At 43.7% G+C, this 16,485-nt stretch overlaps 1 protein-coding gene across 1 annotated transcript in view; it reads right to left on the reverse strand.

Moving 5' to 3' along the window:
- LOC137358413 (macoilin-like) overlaps nt 1-16,485 on the reverse strand; it is a 163,364-nt gene that overhangs the window by 44,647 nt on the left and 102,232 nt on the right. The window contains exon 4 of the mRNA XM_068024362.1: nt 5,351-5,474. Coding sequence (XP_067880463.1) covers nt 5,351-5,474 — 124 coding nt within the window. The remainder of the gene's footprint in view (nt 1-5,350; nt 5,475-16,485) is intronic.

The raw sequence follows: 16,485 nt of genomic DNA on the forward strand, positions 1-16,485 counted from the left end.
ATTTTCTTAACAGAATGAATTCCAGGCTCCAAACACTGCTTCCTGCTCCAAAACCAACTATAAGTACATAGACTACAGTACCACAAAGCAAGATCAATTGCATTTGGATTCAATATCTGAATAATAAGAAAAATACCAGCTGGATTCGTTGCCAAGAGCCATACATTTTAGTACTCCAGTCTATGGTCTTTTAAATTGTTATATTGTAACAGGGGATCATATCTGAGCTTTTTAAAAAAAATTCAGAAACAAATAATTGGGCAGTTAACATTCAGTTATGTAAAATTTGTTCAACACATATCCTAAGAACACGAGTAAATAAGTTATTGCTGAGTGTTGGATAAAGACCTACAAGATTTTTTCAAAGTTTGCTTGATTCTTTTTATTAACAACTTAATTGAATTATTTACAGTGATCACTGCCCAACTTTTAATTTCCAACCCTTACTAACTGCAATTTACCACATTCAAAAACTTGTATTCGTCAGATTCTAGATTTCAGCAGCTAATACATAATTAATGGCAGAATCCTCAGTGAACAGACATTTGGAATGCTCTATTTACAATTTGCAAATGTTGAAAGTGCTCAGTTAACACAGGTTAAAGAAAGAACTAGGCAGTATCAGCTACTGAAAATTGTGGTCAGCAGTGAAGCAAAGGCGCTCGCTAGTGATGTCGAAGAAAGCTATGCTGAGAAATCTAATCATCTCTATGATGAAAACATTATCTCTCTCAATGTGCAATTGATTGTAAAGTAGTTCAATGGGGATTCCTAGCATGGAGCTGCAGTGATGTCATCAAGTTGTCCAAGTAGCCAATCACATTAAAGAATTCTCACAGGCAGCCAACCAGGAAATGAAATACACTAATAATCAAACCTCCTTCTAAAAAAATTTACCGAGAACAAAATAAGTATTGGGACATACACAGGGAGTTAAGGTAGAAGCGCAAATATCATGAACCAATCTTAAAAATGTATTAAATAAAAAATCTAGTAACTAATCATAATGGAGACTTTCAACAACATTTCACAAATATAAAATTATTTCCAGAGCCATTTTGGTTTTTCAGCAGTAACTATTACTCAGATTGCCATTAAATTGAATAGATAAGGGAAAATCAGTAGATGTGGTGTATTTGGATTTTCAGAAGGCTTTTGATAAGGTCCCACATAAGAGGTTAGTGTGCAAAATTAAAGCACATGGGATTGGGAGTAATATACTGGCATGGATTGAGAATTGGTTGACAGACAGGAAACAGAGTAGGAATAAACGGGTCTTTTTCCGGGTGGCAGGCAGTGACTAGTGGGGTACCGCAGGGATCAGTGCTTGGGCCCCAGCTATTCACAATATATATTAATGACTTGGGTGAGGGAACTAAATGTAACATTTCCAAGTTTGCAGATGACACAAAGCTGGGGTGGGGTGGGGGGTGGGGAGCGGCGGGGGGAATTTGAGCTGTAAGAGGATACAAAGAGGCTCCAATGTGATTTGGACAAGCTGGGTGAGTGGGCAAATGCATTGCAGATGCAGTATAACGTGGATAAATGTGAGGTTATCCACTTTGGTTGTAAATACAGAAAGGCAGATTATTATCTGAATGGTGATAGATTGGGAAAGGGGGAGGTGCAACGAGACCTTTTTTTATTCATTCATGGGATGTGGGTGTCACTGGCCAGGCCAGCATTTATTGCCCATCCCTAATTGCCCTTGAGAAGGTGGTGATGAGCTGCCTTCTTGAACCGCTGCAGTCCATGTGGGGTAGGAAGGGAGTTCCAGGATTTTGATCCACCTGGGTGTCCTTGTACACCAGTCACTGAAAGCAAGCATTCAGGTGCAGCAAGCAGTTAGGAAGGCGAATGGTATGTTGGCCTTCATTGCAAGAGGATTGGAGTGCAGGAGCAAGGATGTCTTACTGCAATTATACAGGGCCTTGGTGAGACCACATCTGGAGTATTGTGTGCAGTTTTGGTCTCCTTATCTGAGGAAGGATGTTCTTGCCATGGAGGGAGTGCAAAGAAGATTTACTAGGCTGATTCCTGGGATGGCAGGATTGGCGTATGAGGGGAGATTGGGTCGACTAGGCCTATGTTCACTAGAGTTTAGAAGAATAAGAGGGGATGTCATAGAAGCCTATAAAATTCTAACAGAACTAGACAGGCTAAATGCAGGGAGGATATTCCTGATGGCTGGGGAGTCGAGAACCAGGGGTCACAGTCTCAGGGTTTAGAACTGAGATGAGGAGAAATTTCTTCACACAGAGGGTGGTGAACCTGTGGAATTCTCTACCGCAGAAGGTAGTGGAGGCCAAGTCATTAAATATATTCAAGAAGGAGATAGATATATTTCTTAATGCCAGAGGGATCAAGGGATATGGGGAGAAAGCAGGAACAGGGTACTGAATTAGACGATCAGCCATGATCTTTTTTGAATGGCAGAGCATGCCTGAAGGGCCGAATGGCCTACTCCTGCTCCCATTTTCTATGTTTCTATGTTTAAGAACCCAGTTACATCTTATTGAATAAAGCGTATCTTTTTATGGGGTTCCTAACAGTGATATGAGAGTTGAAATGAGCACTGTTGGTGTACCTACACCCCAAGGACTGCAGTGGTTCAAGAAGGCAGCTCACCACCACCTTCTAATGGGCAATTAGGGATGGGCAATAAATGCTAGCTTGGCCAGTGTTGCCCACATTCCATGAATGAATAAAAAATAGTTCTCACCAGCTGCATTGATTTCGCTGATTGGGGCTTAGAGTTGGGTGGGGGGTGGTCCACAGTACAGGCCTGTGGCAGAGCAATAAATGACAGACCATAATGATGATTTCTGAGTTAATTTGTGCCTGCTCTAAATTCTGAAGTTGCGGTCACCTTCAGGGGTGTAATGAGAGCAAACTCTGACAGTTCACCATCAAAAACCCCACATGTTTCAGGCCCATATTGTTAAAGGAAAGCTGAACTGCTGCATAATCTCCATCTACTGTCATCTGCACTTTTGAACTACAAGAAAGCCCCCAGCGATTTAACATCCGCAGCACTTAAAGCAGCCAGAAGTACTGCACAAAGAACAGCTAGGCGTTGCGCAAACGACTACTGGCAACACCTATGCAGTCATATTCAGCTGGCCTCAGACACCGGAAACATCAGAGGAATGTATGATGGCATGAAGAGAGCTCTTGGGCCAACCATCAAGAAGATCACCCCCCTCAAATCTAAATCGGGGGACATAATCACTGACCAACGCAAACAGATGGACCGCTGGGTTGAGCACTACCTAGAACTGTACTCCAGGGAGAATGTTGTCACTGAGACTGCCCTCAATGCAGCCCAGCCTCTACCAGTCATGGATGAGCTGGACATACAGCCAACCAAATCGGAACTCAGTGATGCCATTGATTCCCTAGCCAGCGGAAAAGCCCCTGGGAAGGACAGCATTACCCCTGAAATAATCAAGAGTGCCAAGCCTGCTATACTCTCAGCACTACATGAACTGCTATGCCTGTGCTGGGACGAGGGAGCAGTACCCCAGGACATGCGCGATGCCAACATCATCACCCTCTATAAAAACAAAGGTGACCGCGGTGACTGCAACAACTACCGTGGAATCTCCCTGCTCAGCATAGTGGGGAAAGTCTTTGCTCGAGTCGCTCTGAACAGGCTCCAGAAGCTGGCCGAGCGCGTCTACCCTGAGGCACAGTGTGGCTTTCGTGCAGAGAGATCGACTATTGACATGCTGTTCTCCCTTCGTCAGATACAGGAGAAATGCCATGAACAACAGATGCCCCTCTACATTGCTTTCATTGATCTCACCAAAGCCTTTGACCTTGTCAGCAGACGTGGTCTCTTCAGACTACTAGAAAAGATCGGATGTCCACCAAAGCTACTAAGTATCATCACCTCATTCCAGGACAATATGAAAGGCACAATTCAACATGGTGGCTCCTCATCAGAGCCCTTTCCTATCCTGAGTGGTGTGAAACAGGGCTGTGTTCTCGCACCCACACTTTTTGGGATTTTCTTCTCCCTGCTGCTTTCACATGCGTTCAAATCCTCTGAAGAAGGAATTTTCCTCCACACAAGATCAGGGGGCAGGTTGTTCAACCTTGCCCGTCTAAGAGCGAAGTCCAAAGTACGGAAAGTCCTCATCAGAGAACTCCTCTTTGCTGACGATGCTGCTTTAACATCTCACACTGAAGAATGCCTGCAGAGTCTCATCGACAGGTTTGCGTCTGCCTGCAATGAATTTGGCCTAACCATCAGCCTCAAGAAAACGAACATCATGGGGCAGGATGTCAGAAATGCTCCATCCATCAATATTGGCGACCACGCTCTGGAAGTGGTTCAAGAGTTCACCTACCTAGGCTCAACTATCACCAGTAACCTGTCTCTAGATGCAGAAATCAACAAGCGCATGGGTAAGGCTTCCACTGCTATGTCCAGACTGGCCAAGAGAGTGTGGGAAAATGGCGCACTGACACGGAATACAAAAGTCCGAGTGTATCAGGCCTGTGTCCTCAGTACCTTGCTCTACGGCAGCGAGGCCTGGACAACGTATGCCAGCCAAGAGCGACGTCTCAATTCATTCCATCTTCGCTGCCTTCGGAGAATACTTGGCATCAGGTGGCAGGACTATATCTCCAACACAGAAGTCCTTGAAGCGGCCAACACCCCCAGCTTATACACACTACTGAGTCAGCGGCGCTTGAGATGGCTTGGCCATGTGAGCCGCATGGAAGATGGCAGGATCCCCAAAGACACATTGTACAGCGAGCTCGCCACTGGTATCAGACCCACCGGCCGTCCATGTCTCCGTTATAAAGACGTCTGCAAACGCGACATGAAATCGTGTGACATTGATCACAAGTCGTGGGAGTCAGTTGCCAGCATTCGCCAGAGCTGGCGGGCAGCCATAAAGACAGGGCTAAATTGTGGCGAGTCGAAGAGACTTAGTAGTTGGCAGGAAAAAAGACAGAGGCGCAAGGGGAGAGCCAACTGTGCAACAGCCCCGACAAACAAATTTCTCTGCAGCACCTGTGGAAGAGCCTGTCACTCCAGAATTGGCCTTTATAGCCACTCCAGGCGCTGCTTCACAAACCACTGACCACCTCCAGGCGCGTATCCATTGTCTCTCGAGATAAGGAGGCCCAAAAGAAAAAGAAAGAAAGAACTGTCATCTGATAAATCCATGGAGAAATCTCCAGAACACACCCTTTCAATCCTCTAGAGTATCTCGAACACCAGTGCAGAAGTATGAAATCAGCAGAAAGAATGTACAAATGTTAAAATCAAATCTATCTTTTCAAATTCCTACTGTCTTGTGAATTCCAAAACTTATTAGATCCTCTGACTTACCAGTGCGCTGCAAATGGGCGACAAAGATCTACATTGAAATTTCTTAAATCCTTAAATCTGATTGTTGCTTCGAAATAAATAAAAAGTATCCAAAGGGACAAAGTAGACAAGCAACCACCTCTATCTGCAAGGAAAAAAAAGGCTTAGCGTTAGAAATTATGTCATTGATAAGCAGATGCCATCATATACAGTTTACAGATATAATTACAAATGAAAGGTACATTTGGCTTGCAGTGCACTTCACTGTAGTATATTGGAACACTAATCTGAGGCACCATTGTACAAAATGTGTACCGAGAGCAAAATTAATTCCTAAAATAATTTAATTGATAAGTGACCACAAATGATTGCTGCTAATAATTCTGTGGCTTTTTCCAATCTGTTCCTCCTTCAAATACTGCTTTTTTTCTCATGAAACCCTAAAAACCCTTATCACTGACTAACTGGATTATGATATGGTCAATCAAAAACAATAGCAATTAGTAATAGGATAAAACTGCTGAAAAGTATGGTTGCGTGAGAGGTCATAGAAGAAGTATGATAAACATTCATGTCGGTGATGCTTGTGATAAAGGAAAGCAACATTTCATTACAGCCAGTTGTGCTGGAAGCTAATCTCTACTGACAAAGGTCTGAGTTTTAAGGAAAGCTTGGAAAAACTTGGGTTTTACAGCCTTGACAAAGGTGATCCTATAGAGGTACATACGATAATAAACAGTATGGAAAAAGTAAATCTGGAGATCACTTTAAACTACATTGCGAGGGTAGGACAAAAAGTGTCCAGCATTTGGAATGAACTTCCAGATTGAGTTGGGTAAGCAAAAATCCAGAATTGTTTCAGAAATAATTGCAATGGGGAAACTTTAGGTTCTAAAATGAGTCAATTGGTCTTCCTTCTCCATAATTACTGAACTCCACTGTGCAATCTTTTATTATCAGGAAGTGATACCAGGAAAATTAAAAAGTGGAATAAATACAACCCAACGGTGTTTGAGAATAGAAATGACATGCCTTTCTTGCCAGCATTATGCAGTGATGGAAATAAAACTTTAATTAATTCAACCACATATTGTGGGCCTGAAGTTTACAGAGCAACTTGTCTTGTTGCTGAGCCAGGAATTCCACCCACCCATCCACCCCAACGCTGACCCCTAGAGTAAATCCTTGGGATATGTCATTCAAATCTCCATTGGCATTGGCTAAACATAACTCCAGGTAATATGGGAGTATTATGCTAGGGGGTGATGGGGTGGGGGGGGTTGCTGGGGTGGGGCGAAGGGTTAGAAATTACAATCGCAGCCTTTAAAAATCCTTTGGTTGAAGGTATGCAGCAGCAGCAGGCTAGGGCAGCGGAAAGTAAGTATTAAGTCGTTTGAAGGACTGAACCGATAATAAGGAATTATCATAGATGGCTCATGTGAGATTTTGTGGAACTTAAAACAAAAATGCCTTCCACCTGAAGCGTGCACAGAGGCACCCAAAGCAGTGAACATGAGATAGGAAGGAAACAGGAAAGAGCCTGAAATTTTAATGAAGACAATCTACAGGCATTCTTGTATGAAATGCAGCAAAGGAGAGAAATACTGCTGTGTCCATGGGCCAAAACCTCAGAAAAGTGGCTTCCCTGCCATGTAGAGGGAGGTGTCTGTGACAGTGAGTGCCACCTCGCTCATCACCAGAACTGCAGACCAGTGTCAGTTCAAAGACCTGATGAGACCAAGCAAGATAACATGCTGGTCACTGTTCTTTTTTCAATCTTGGTTACCATGGAACTAACACACTGTTCATCCTCTAAAATTATTAGCTGCACAAGTTACCCTTCACAATACATTATGGTTAAGGAGTTCACTAACTCTGTAACTTACAATGTGTGTTTGGATCTCCTATAGCAGGAATTACCTGCACACAGAAGCTTCAGATCCATTCAGCAGGGGAATGGGAACCTAAATTGTAGTGCCAGTGTACAGGATGTTGAGAGTAGTGAGGTCAGGGATAAGGTTACAAGGATGCAAGAGGGCACTGGCAAGCAAGAACCTGGTTTAAAGTGTGTCTACTTCAACGCCAGGAGCATCCAGAATAAGGTGGGTGAGCTTGCAGCATGGGTTGGTACCTGGGATCTCGATGTAGTGGCCATTTCGGAGACATGGGTAGAGCAGGGGCAGGAATGGATGTTGCAGGTTCCGGGATTTAGATGTTTCAGTAAGAACAGAGAAGATGGTAAAAGAGGGGGGGGTGTGGCATTGTTAATCAAGGAGAGTATTACAGCGACAGAAAGGACATTTGAGGACTCGTCTACTGCGGTAGTATGGGCCGAGGTTAGAAACAGGAGAGGTGAGGTCACCCTGTTGGGAGTCTTTTATAGACCTCCGAATAGTTCCAGAGATGTAGAGGAAAGGATAGCGAAGATGATTCTCGACAGGGGCGAGAGTAACAGGGTAGTTGTTATGGGGGACTTTAACTTTCCAAATATTGACTGGAAATACTATAGTTCGAGTACTTTAGATGGGTCAGTTTTTGTCCAGTGTGTGCAGGAGGGTTTTCTGACACAGTATGTATACAGGCCAACCAGAGGCGATGCCACATTGGATTTGGTACTGGGTAATGAACCCGGCCAGGTGTTAGATTTAGATGTAGGTGAGCACTTTGGTGATAGTGATCACAATTCGGTTAGGTTTACCTTAGCGATGGGCAGGGACAGGTATATACCGCAAGGCAAGAATTATAGCTGGGGGAAAGGAAATTATGATGCGATTAGGCAAGATTTAGGATGCGTAGGATGGGGAAGGAAACTGCAGGGGATGGGAACAATTCAAATGTGGAGCTTATTCAAGGAGCAGCTACTGCGTGTCCTTGATAAGTATGTACCTGTCAGGCAGGGAGAAAGTTGTCGAGCGAGGGAGCCGTGGTTTACTAAAGAAGTTGAAGCGCTTGTCAAGAGGAAGAAGAAGGCTTATGTTAGGATGAGACGTGAAGGCTCAGTTAGGGCGCTTGAGAGTTACAAGCTAGCCAGGAAGGATCTAAAGGGAGAGCTAAGAAGAGCAAGGAGAGGACACGAGAAGTCATTGGCGGATAGGATCAGGGAAAACCCTAAGGCTTTCTATAGGTATATCAGGAATAAAAGAATGACTAGAGTTAGATTAGGCCCAATCAAGGATAGTAGTGGGAAGTTGTGTGTGGAATCAGAGGAGATAGGGGAAGCGTTAAATGAATATTTTTCGTCAGTATTTACAGTAGAGAAAGAAAATGTTGTCGAGGAGAATACTGAGATACAGACTACTAGGCTAGATGGGATTGAGGTTCACAAGGAGGAGGTGTTAGCAATTTTGGAAAGTGTGAAAATAGATAAGTCCCCCGGGCCAGATGGGATTTATCCTAGGATTCTCTGGGAAGCCAGGGAGGAGATTGCAGAGCCTTTGTCCTTGATCTTTATGTCGTCATTGTCGAAAGGAATAGTGCCGGAAGACTGGAGGATAGCAAATATTGTCCCCTTGTTCAAGAAGGGGAGTAGAGACAGCCCTGGTAATTATAGACCTGTGAGCCTTACTTCGGTTGTGGGTAAAATGTTGGAAAAGGTTATAAGAGACAGGATTTATAATCATCTCGAAAAGAATAAGTTCATTAGCGATAGTCAGCACGGTTTTGTGAAGGGTAGGTCGTGCCTCACAAACCTTATTGAGTTTTTCGAGAAGGTGACCAAACAGGTGGATGAGGGTAAAGCAGTGGATGTGGTGTATATGGATTTCAGTAAGGCGTTTGATAAGGTTCCCCACGGTAGGCTATTGCAGAAAATACGCAAGTATGGGGTTGAAGGTGATTTAGAGCTTTGGATCAGAAATTGGCTAGCTGAAAGAAGACAGAGGGTGGTGGTTGATGGCAAATGTTCATCCTGGAGTTTAGTTACTAGTGGTGTACCGCAAGGATCTGTTTTGGGGCCACTGCTGTTTGTCATTTTTATAAATGACCTGGAAGAGGGTGTAGAAGGGTGGGTTAGTAAATTTGCGGATGACACGAAGGTCAGTGGAGTTGTGGATAGTGCCGAAGGATGTTGTAGGGTACAGAGGGACATAGATAGGCTGCAGAGCTGGGCTGAGAGATGGCAAATGGAGTTTAATGCGGAAAAGTGTGAGGTGATTCACTTTGGAAGGAGTAACAGGAATGCAGAGTACTGGGCTAATGGGAAGATTCTTGGTAGTGTAGATGAACAGAGAGATCTTGGTGTCCAGGTACATAAATCCCTGAAAGTTGCTACCCAGGTTAATAGGGTTGTTAAGAAGGCATATGGTGTGGTAGCTTTTATTAGTAGGGGGATCGAGTTTCGGAGCCACGAGGTCATGCTGCAGCTGTACAAAACTCTGGTGAGACCGCACCTGGAGTATTGCGTGCAGTTCTGGCCACCGCATTATAGGAAGGATGTGGAAGCTTTGGAAAGGGTGCAGAGGAGATTTACTAGGATGTTGCCTGGTATGGAGGGAAGGTCTTACGAGGAAAGGCTGAGGGACTTGAGGTTGTTTTCATTGGAGAGAAGGAGGAGGAGAGGTGACTTAATAGAGACATATGAGATAATCAGAGGGTTAGATAGGATGGATAGTGAGAGTCTTTTTCCTCAGATGGTGATGGCAAACACGAGGGGACATAGCTTTAAGTTGAGGGGTGATAGATATAGGACAGATGTTGGAGGTAGTTTCTTTACTCAGAGAGTAGTAGGGGCGTGGAACGCCCTGCCTGCAGCAGTAGTAGACTCGCCAACTTTAAGGGCATTTAAGTGGTCATTGGATAGACATATGTATGAAAATGGAATAGTGTAGGTCAGATGGTTTCACAGGTCGGCGCAACATCGAGGGCCAAAGGGCCTGTACTGCGCTGTAATATTCTAAAAAAAAAGATCCCTGCCTTCACTGTAACAGGCTGTTGGTAGCAGATATCTTACACCAGCTGTCTGATGTCATCTGGGAGACAACTTTCAAATGTTTTTTTTACCTTAAGTACCTAATCTTGTTACATGAGAAACTTAGACACAACCCCAGTGAAATGCAGGGGACTAAAGGAAACATCCCTGATTTCAGAGAGCTTATCCCCTATATGGAGCAGGCCATACTGCTGGTGGGAACACACGCTGGCCAAGCACTGTGTGATGGCAAACTCCCAAAATCTCATCTCCTGCATCTCTTGCTTTCTCGTTTTGACACACTGGGCTTGATTTTAAAGCTGCTCCACCATCGGAAACATTGGCGGGGGGCGGGGTGGTGGGGGGAGGGGGTGGTGGCGGGGGACAATGAAGATCGGTATGGCGGAGGCCCACCACCGACCTTGACGGTGACAAAACCCTGTGCCAATTTTGGTGGCGGCAGGAAGGCGTCATGGCAGCTGCCCGCCACTCGGCGACGGGCCCCCCATTTAAATATGGAAAGTACTTTACAATACCTGAATTAATGAGGGTCCTGTCGCCTCCTAAATCGCCGCACCGATCTTCATTCGGGCAGCTGACAACGCCGCATCTTCAAATCCCCGTTCAGGGAAATGTGGCGCAACACCTGTGCGGAGGGGGGAGGAGGATTTTTTTCTGCGCGGGAGGGGGAGGAGCGAGGTTAAAATTATGCGGATTGGTTGAGGGGGGGGGGGTGATTGGAAGGGGTAAAGGGCAAAGTTGCCGAACTTTGGAGGGGGGAAAGGGAAAATTTTTAATATTCGCATTCTGGGGGGGGGGGGAAAGGGCCAGAAATGCCATTGGGGGGCTGGGAAAATGCATTCAAACATCATGAAATTACGTTTTGTTGCAATGTGACTTACCTGAATTTTTAAATGTTCATGAAGGGCTATTAGCCCTTTAAAAATGGAGCCAGTGCCTGCGCATTAGCACTGGATGACGTTGCCTGCGACGTCATTGCAGGGGGGGGTGGGTGGGCGCCGCGGCCATGCAAATGAGCCACCACATTTGAAATCGCGGCTGCTCCGTGACGCGGTGTCCGTGCAGGCGGGACGCATTTTTGTTACATCTGCTGCCTACTTCAGCAGCAGACTCTTAAAATGCAGCCCACTATCTCAGGTACTGTCACTTAGGAGAAGTTAGATCCTGTGAGATTGTGCTCCTGGGTGATTTGCAGAGCACAAGAAAACTAGAGGAGAGGAAAGTGGGTGAGGATGTGCAATCTTCTCAGCAGAGGTAGAGATAAAGGCTGCCCTAGACTTTGGAGTCACTGGCACCACAATTCATCCCTATTCACCATAAAAGGATGTTTAAGGAACTGCTCAGCGATTAGTATTAATTGTATATTAATTGGGTGTTTAATTGTAGTCAGGTGGTCAGCATTAATTATGGACTCACCTATGCTCATAAATATAGAAGCAGACTGAAACTATTGTTGATTGATTGGCGGTGCACAATATATAATGTGTGCCTTTGTAAATAACAGCATGGAAGTGTACAAAGACTTAACTCTAATTCTATCTTTCAAATGTCAGTCTCTGAGAATGTGCAGAAACTGACAGGTGTGTCTTTAAGAGTCTATAGCCCTCATTTGTGAGAAGCTTTTTCATTTTTGTTGCCATCATTGGAGTGTATGGCAGCTTCACTGGAATTTGCAACAGGCCATCCCTCCTGTAGCAGTTGGTGACTCAGCCTGCACAAAGCATAGACTGCAGTGGAGGAACAGCACCCTTTGTACCATCTTTTTGACACCAGGGATCAATATGAAGGCCATTAACTCTCAAGGTCCCACAAACAACAATAAGACAAAGGAACAGATAATTCATAATCAGAAAATCTATTTTAGGTGGCGACGACTGAAGGATAAAAGCTGGGCTGGACATTGACTCATTCAAAAGATTGTACCATGACATTGCAGTACTCCCTCAATATTGCACTGAATCCATGATTACATGCTCAGGCCTTTGGAGCTTGAACCCACAGCCTTTTGATTTACAGACACGAACCACTCAACCAAGTTTGAGTCCTTTAAAGCGCTAATGGTTCTCTTTATGATAATTCTAATGGAGGCTAAATGCCCGAGGATAAATAATACAAGGCAACTTCCCACAAATTAGTGCAAAGGATTCTCTAGATGTAGTCACAGACCATCTGGGTACTCAGCGAGTAGTACCCTCTTCTATTAAGAAAGCTTATAGGGTTAACTGTAGATATTCACAGCGCTATATGCACACCATCTACTGCACCATGCACTCTGCAGAATTCAGCCATGAGATAAAACTGGATAGCCCTATCACACTGCTGCCTTGCTGCTATGCCACACAAAGGGTGATAGAAGTTTGGAACTCTCTTCCACAAATGGCAATTAATCCTTGATCAATTATTAATTTTAGATCTGAGACTGATAGATTTTTATCATCCAAAGGTGTTACGAGATATGGGGCAAAGCGGGTTTATGGAGTTAAGCCACAGATATGCCATGATCTTATTGAATGGCAGAACAGGCTTAAGGGGCTAAATGGCCTGCTCCTGTTCCTATGTTCCTATGAAGGTTTTAGTCACTCCTCCAAAAATATTCCTTCATTAGTTTGCTAACAATTTTTTATTATACCTCAATGAAGTAATTTTGCTTTTTTTTCAATGTTAAAGTGGTGTTATCTATGTGTTGTTGTATTTCCCAACTTTCCTAAAAAGTACATCAACTACCCAATGAATATATTGTCCTGATGTCACGCTGTGGGATATTTTACAGATCACCTGCATTTTCTGGAAACAGGAGGTGACACAAAAATGAGTACAACAATTACCTTCACAGCTACGGGCAGATCTGTCCAGACAGATGATCTGTGTGCCTTGTAAATTATTTGAAGAGGATATCTTGAAGGCTGAATCCTCCTTATATTTTGTTCAATCCTTTTCTCTATCCTATAAGGTTTCTACTACTCCATTAAAATTGGAAGCATATGAAACATACAAAAATGAAGGACAAGATCAGCTGGCCCAACAGGCATGGTATAACCCGCATTCCTTCCCTGCGGCTATGCAGCCACCTCAAGTAACCCTCAAAGTGATCAAACAAGTTCCAGGAAACCACACTGACTGGGTGACACAATCCTCAATGACCACCTACCTTCTGTTTGTGGATACATTAGCCACTCTCAGGAACTTATCCTGCTCCCTTCTGAATGGTCACAATGAACCTATGCTCACTGCACATGCCAACAACTAATTCCAGAAGTTGATGATTCTCTGCAAAAAGTATCTCCTAATATCTAACCTGCTTATGTAACAGATCCTTTCTAACCTATCCAGTTTAAAGAACCTATCCTTATAATTGACTAATGCATTCATTATTTTTTTTTAAAAATCAATAAAATCGCTGTAAAGTCTCTTCAATTAACTTGATACTCAGAACCTCTTACTGTGGTTCGAGAAAAAAATCTCAATGCGCTCACAGGATCTCAGACTTTTTCTGCTGAGGTTAGCTCTAACCAAATGGAAGGCCAAAAAAAGCTTTGAAAACCCTTCTTCAAGTTTCTTCATGCTGCAGGCACTTCTACCAGTCTCAGTTAATGCTGGCAGGGGTACACTAATTTTGCCTCATCTTTTTTTTATATGCTCATGGCATGTGGGCATTGCTGGTAAGGCCAGCATTTATGACCTATCCCTAATTACCCTTGTTGGAATGGAGGCACAAGTGGCTGGTTTTCCACACTCAAATGCCATTCCTCCTAAACATCTATTTCAATAGCATTGATGCAAGCATAAAAGAGAATGCTGTCCTTTTTTAAAATTCATTCATGGAATGTGGGCATCGCTGGCTAGGACAGCATTTATTTCCCATTCCTAATTGCCCTTGAGAAGGTGGCGGTGAGCTGCCTTCTTGAACCGCTGCAGTCCATGTGGGTTAGGTACACCCACAGTGCTGTCAGGAAGGGAGTTCCAGGATTTTGACCCAGGGACAGTGAAGGAACAGCAATATAGTTCCAAGTCAGGATGGTGTGTGGTTTGGAGGGGAACTTGCAGGTGGTGGTGTTCCCATGTATGTGCTGCCCTTGTCCTTCTAGGTGATAGGGGTCAAGTACAAGGTGTCAGATGGCAAGAACATCGATGCCATTCTGGTGGGAAACTGGCAAAAATGGATCCCACCCCAGAAATGCTGGTACATCCATGTTAAGAGCCAAAACTTTCCAGAAATCACAAGTAAATTTAGGTCCAGTAAATTCAGCTTTCTGCTTTATAAATCTGTTCCATAGCACACTGTGTTAAGCTTTAATGAAATGGAAGTAAACGTCATTATAGTTGAACTGGTAAATTGCCTTATGTGGAAATGAGCCAAACAGCCCAGAAGAGTCCCAGGTTCAATGTCTGGTCTGTGCTGATATAACTAATCTCCAGCTGTGATGTGATGTGGTGTTAAAACTGACCTTAATACCCCAGGCAATGGACCAGAAATCCTGCTACTTACTGCTATCCTCTACAAAGTGCCTGTGTGAGGACATTGAGAGTCTTAGCTGTGAAACCTCCTCAAAGCTGATAGCCTACCATTGCTCATTGTTTAGATTACTATAAGTAGTATGTTCTCCAAAGCAAGATAACAAAGGATGCTGCTACTCAGGACATTGTATCCTCGTATGAGATTGGGGGTAATACACTGCAATGTATTGAGAATTGGTTAACAGACAGAAAGCAGAGAGTAGGAATAAATGGGTCATTCTCAGGATGGCAGGTTGTTACTAGTGGGGTACCGCAAGGATCAGTGGTTGGGCCACAGTGGTTCACAATCTATATAAATGATTTGGATGTGGGGACCAATTGTAATATTTCCAAATTTGCTGATGACACAAAAGGAGGTGGGAATATAAGCTGTGAGGATGCAAGGCGACTTCAAGGGGATTTGGACAGGCTAAGTGACTGGGCAAGAACATGGCAGATGGAATATAATGTGAACATGTGTGAAGTGACCCACTTTGGTAGGAACAGAAAGGCAAAGTATTTCTTAAATGGTGAGAGGTTGGGAAGTGTTGATGTTCAAAGGGACCTGGGTGTCCTTGTTCATGAGTCACTAAAAGCTAGAATGCAGGTGCAGCAGGTAATTAGGAAGGCAAATGGTATGTTGGCCTTCACTGCAAGGGGATTTGAGTACAGGAGTAAAGATGTATTGCTTCAATTGTATAAAGCCTTAGTGAGACCGCACCTGGAGTATAATGTACAGTTTTGGTCTCCTTATCTAAGGAAGGATATACTTACCATAGAAGGACTCCAACCGAGGTTCATCAGACTAATCCCTGGAATGGTGGGATTGTCTTATGAGGAGAAATTGCAGAAACTGGGCCTGTATTCTCTAGAGTTTCAAAGAATGAGAGGTGATCTCATTGAAACTTACAGAATTCTTATAGGTCGTGATAGGGTAGATGTGGATAGGATGTTACCTCAAGCTGGTAAGTTTAGAACCAGGGGACACAGTCTTAGAATAAGAAGCAGGCCATTTAAGACTGAGATGAGGAGGAATTTCTTTACTCAGAGGGTGGTGAATCTGTGGAATTCTCTACCACAGAGGGCTGTGGAAGTTCAATCATTGAGCATGTTCAAGATGGAAATCGATAGATTTCTAGGTATTATTGACATCAAGGGATATGGGAATAGCGGGGAAAGATAGCGTAAAGGTAGATGATCAGCCATGATCTGTTTGAATGTCAGAGCAGCTCTATGGGACAATGGCCTACTCCTGCTCCTATTTCCTATGATCCTATGATCCAATGAATCAGTACCCCCAAGAAAGAAAGGAAAACTTTGGTGAATCAACATACAAATTTGAAAAATCAGATTTAGAATTTTCTCATTTGTGTATACTTAAGACATGTGCATGGCAGTTTTTAATAATCCCAACAAGAAAAACCAAGAGAAGTCATGCAAACTGCATAACCCTCACTGTGGTACCAGACTTAGTGCCGCCACTAAATTATTTTGATATACTTTTATGTTTTACAGATTGCAGATAAAATTAAGCTAAACATTGGTTGTGCCAGACATTTCATGCAGGGGTGTCCTCTTTCCTCCTTAAAACCTAAATCATATAATATTCCCAAGTGACCCGATAACAGAAGTACCCTACCATATATTGCAATGACATAATAAGATCTTCCTTTCAGTATAATATAAGCAATTTTAAGATATTCATCAGGGTGAATCTAGATTCAAAGCCAAACAC

Source organism: Heterodontus francisci, chromosome 3 (assembly GCF_036365525.1).
Source record: "Heterodontus francisci isolate sHetFra1 chromosome 3, sHetFra1.hap1, whole genome shotgun sequence".
Classification (NCBI taxonomy): Eukaryota; Metazoa; Chordata; class Chondrichthyes; order Heterodontiformes; family Heterodontidae; genus Heterodontus; species Heterodontus francisci.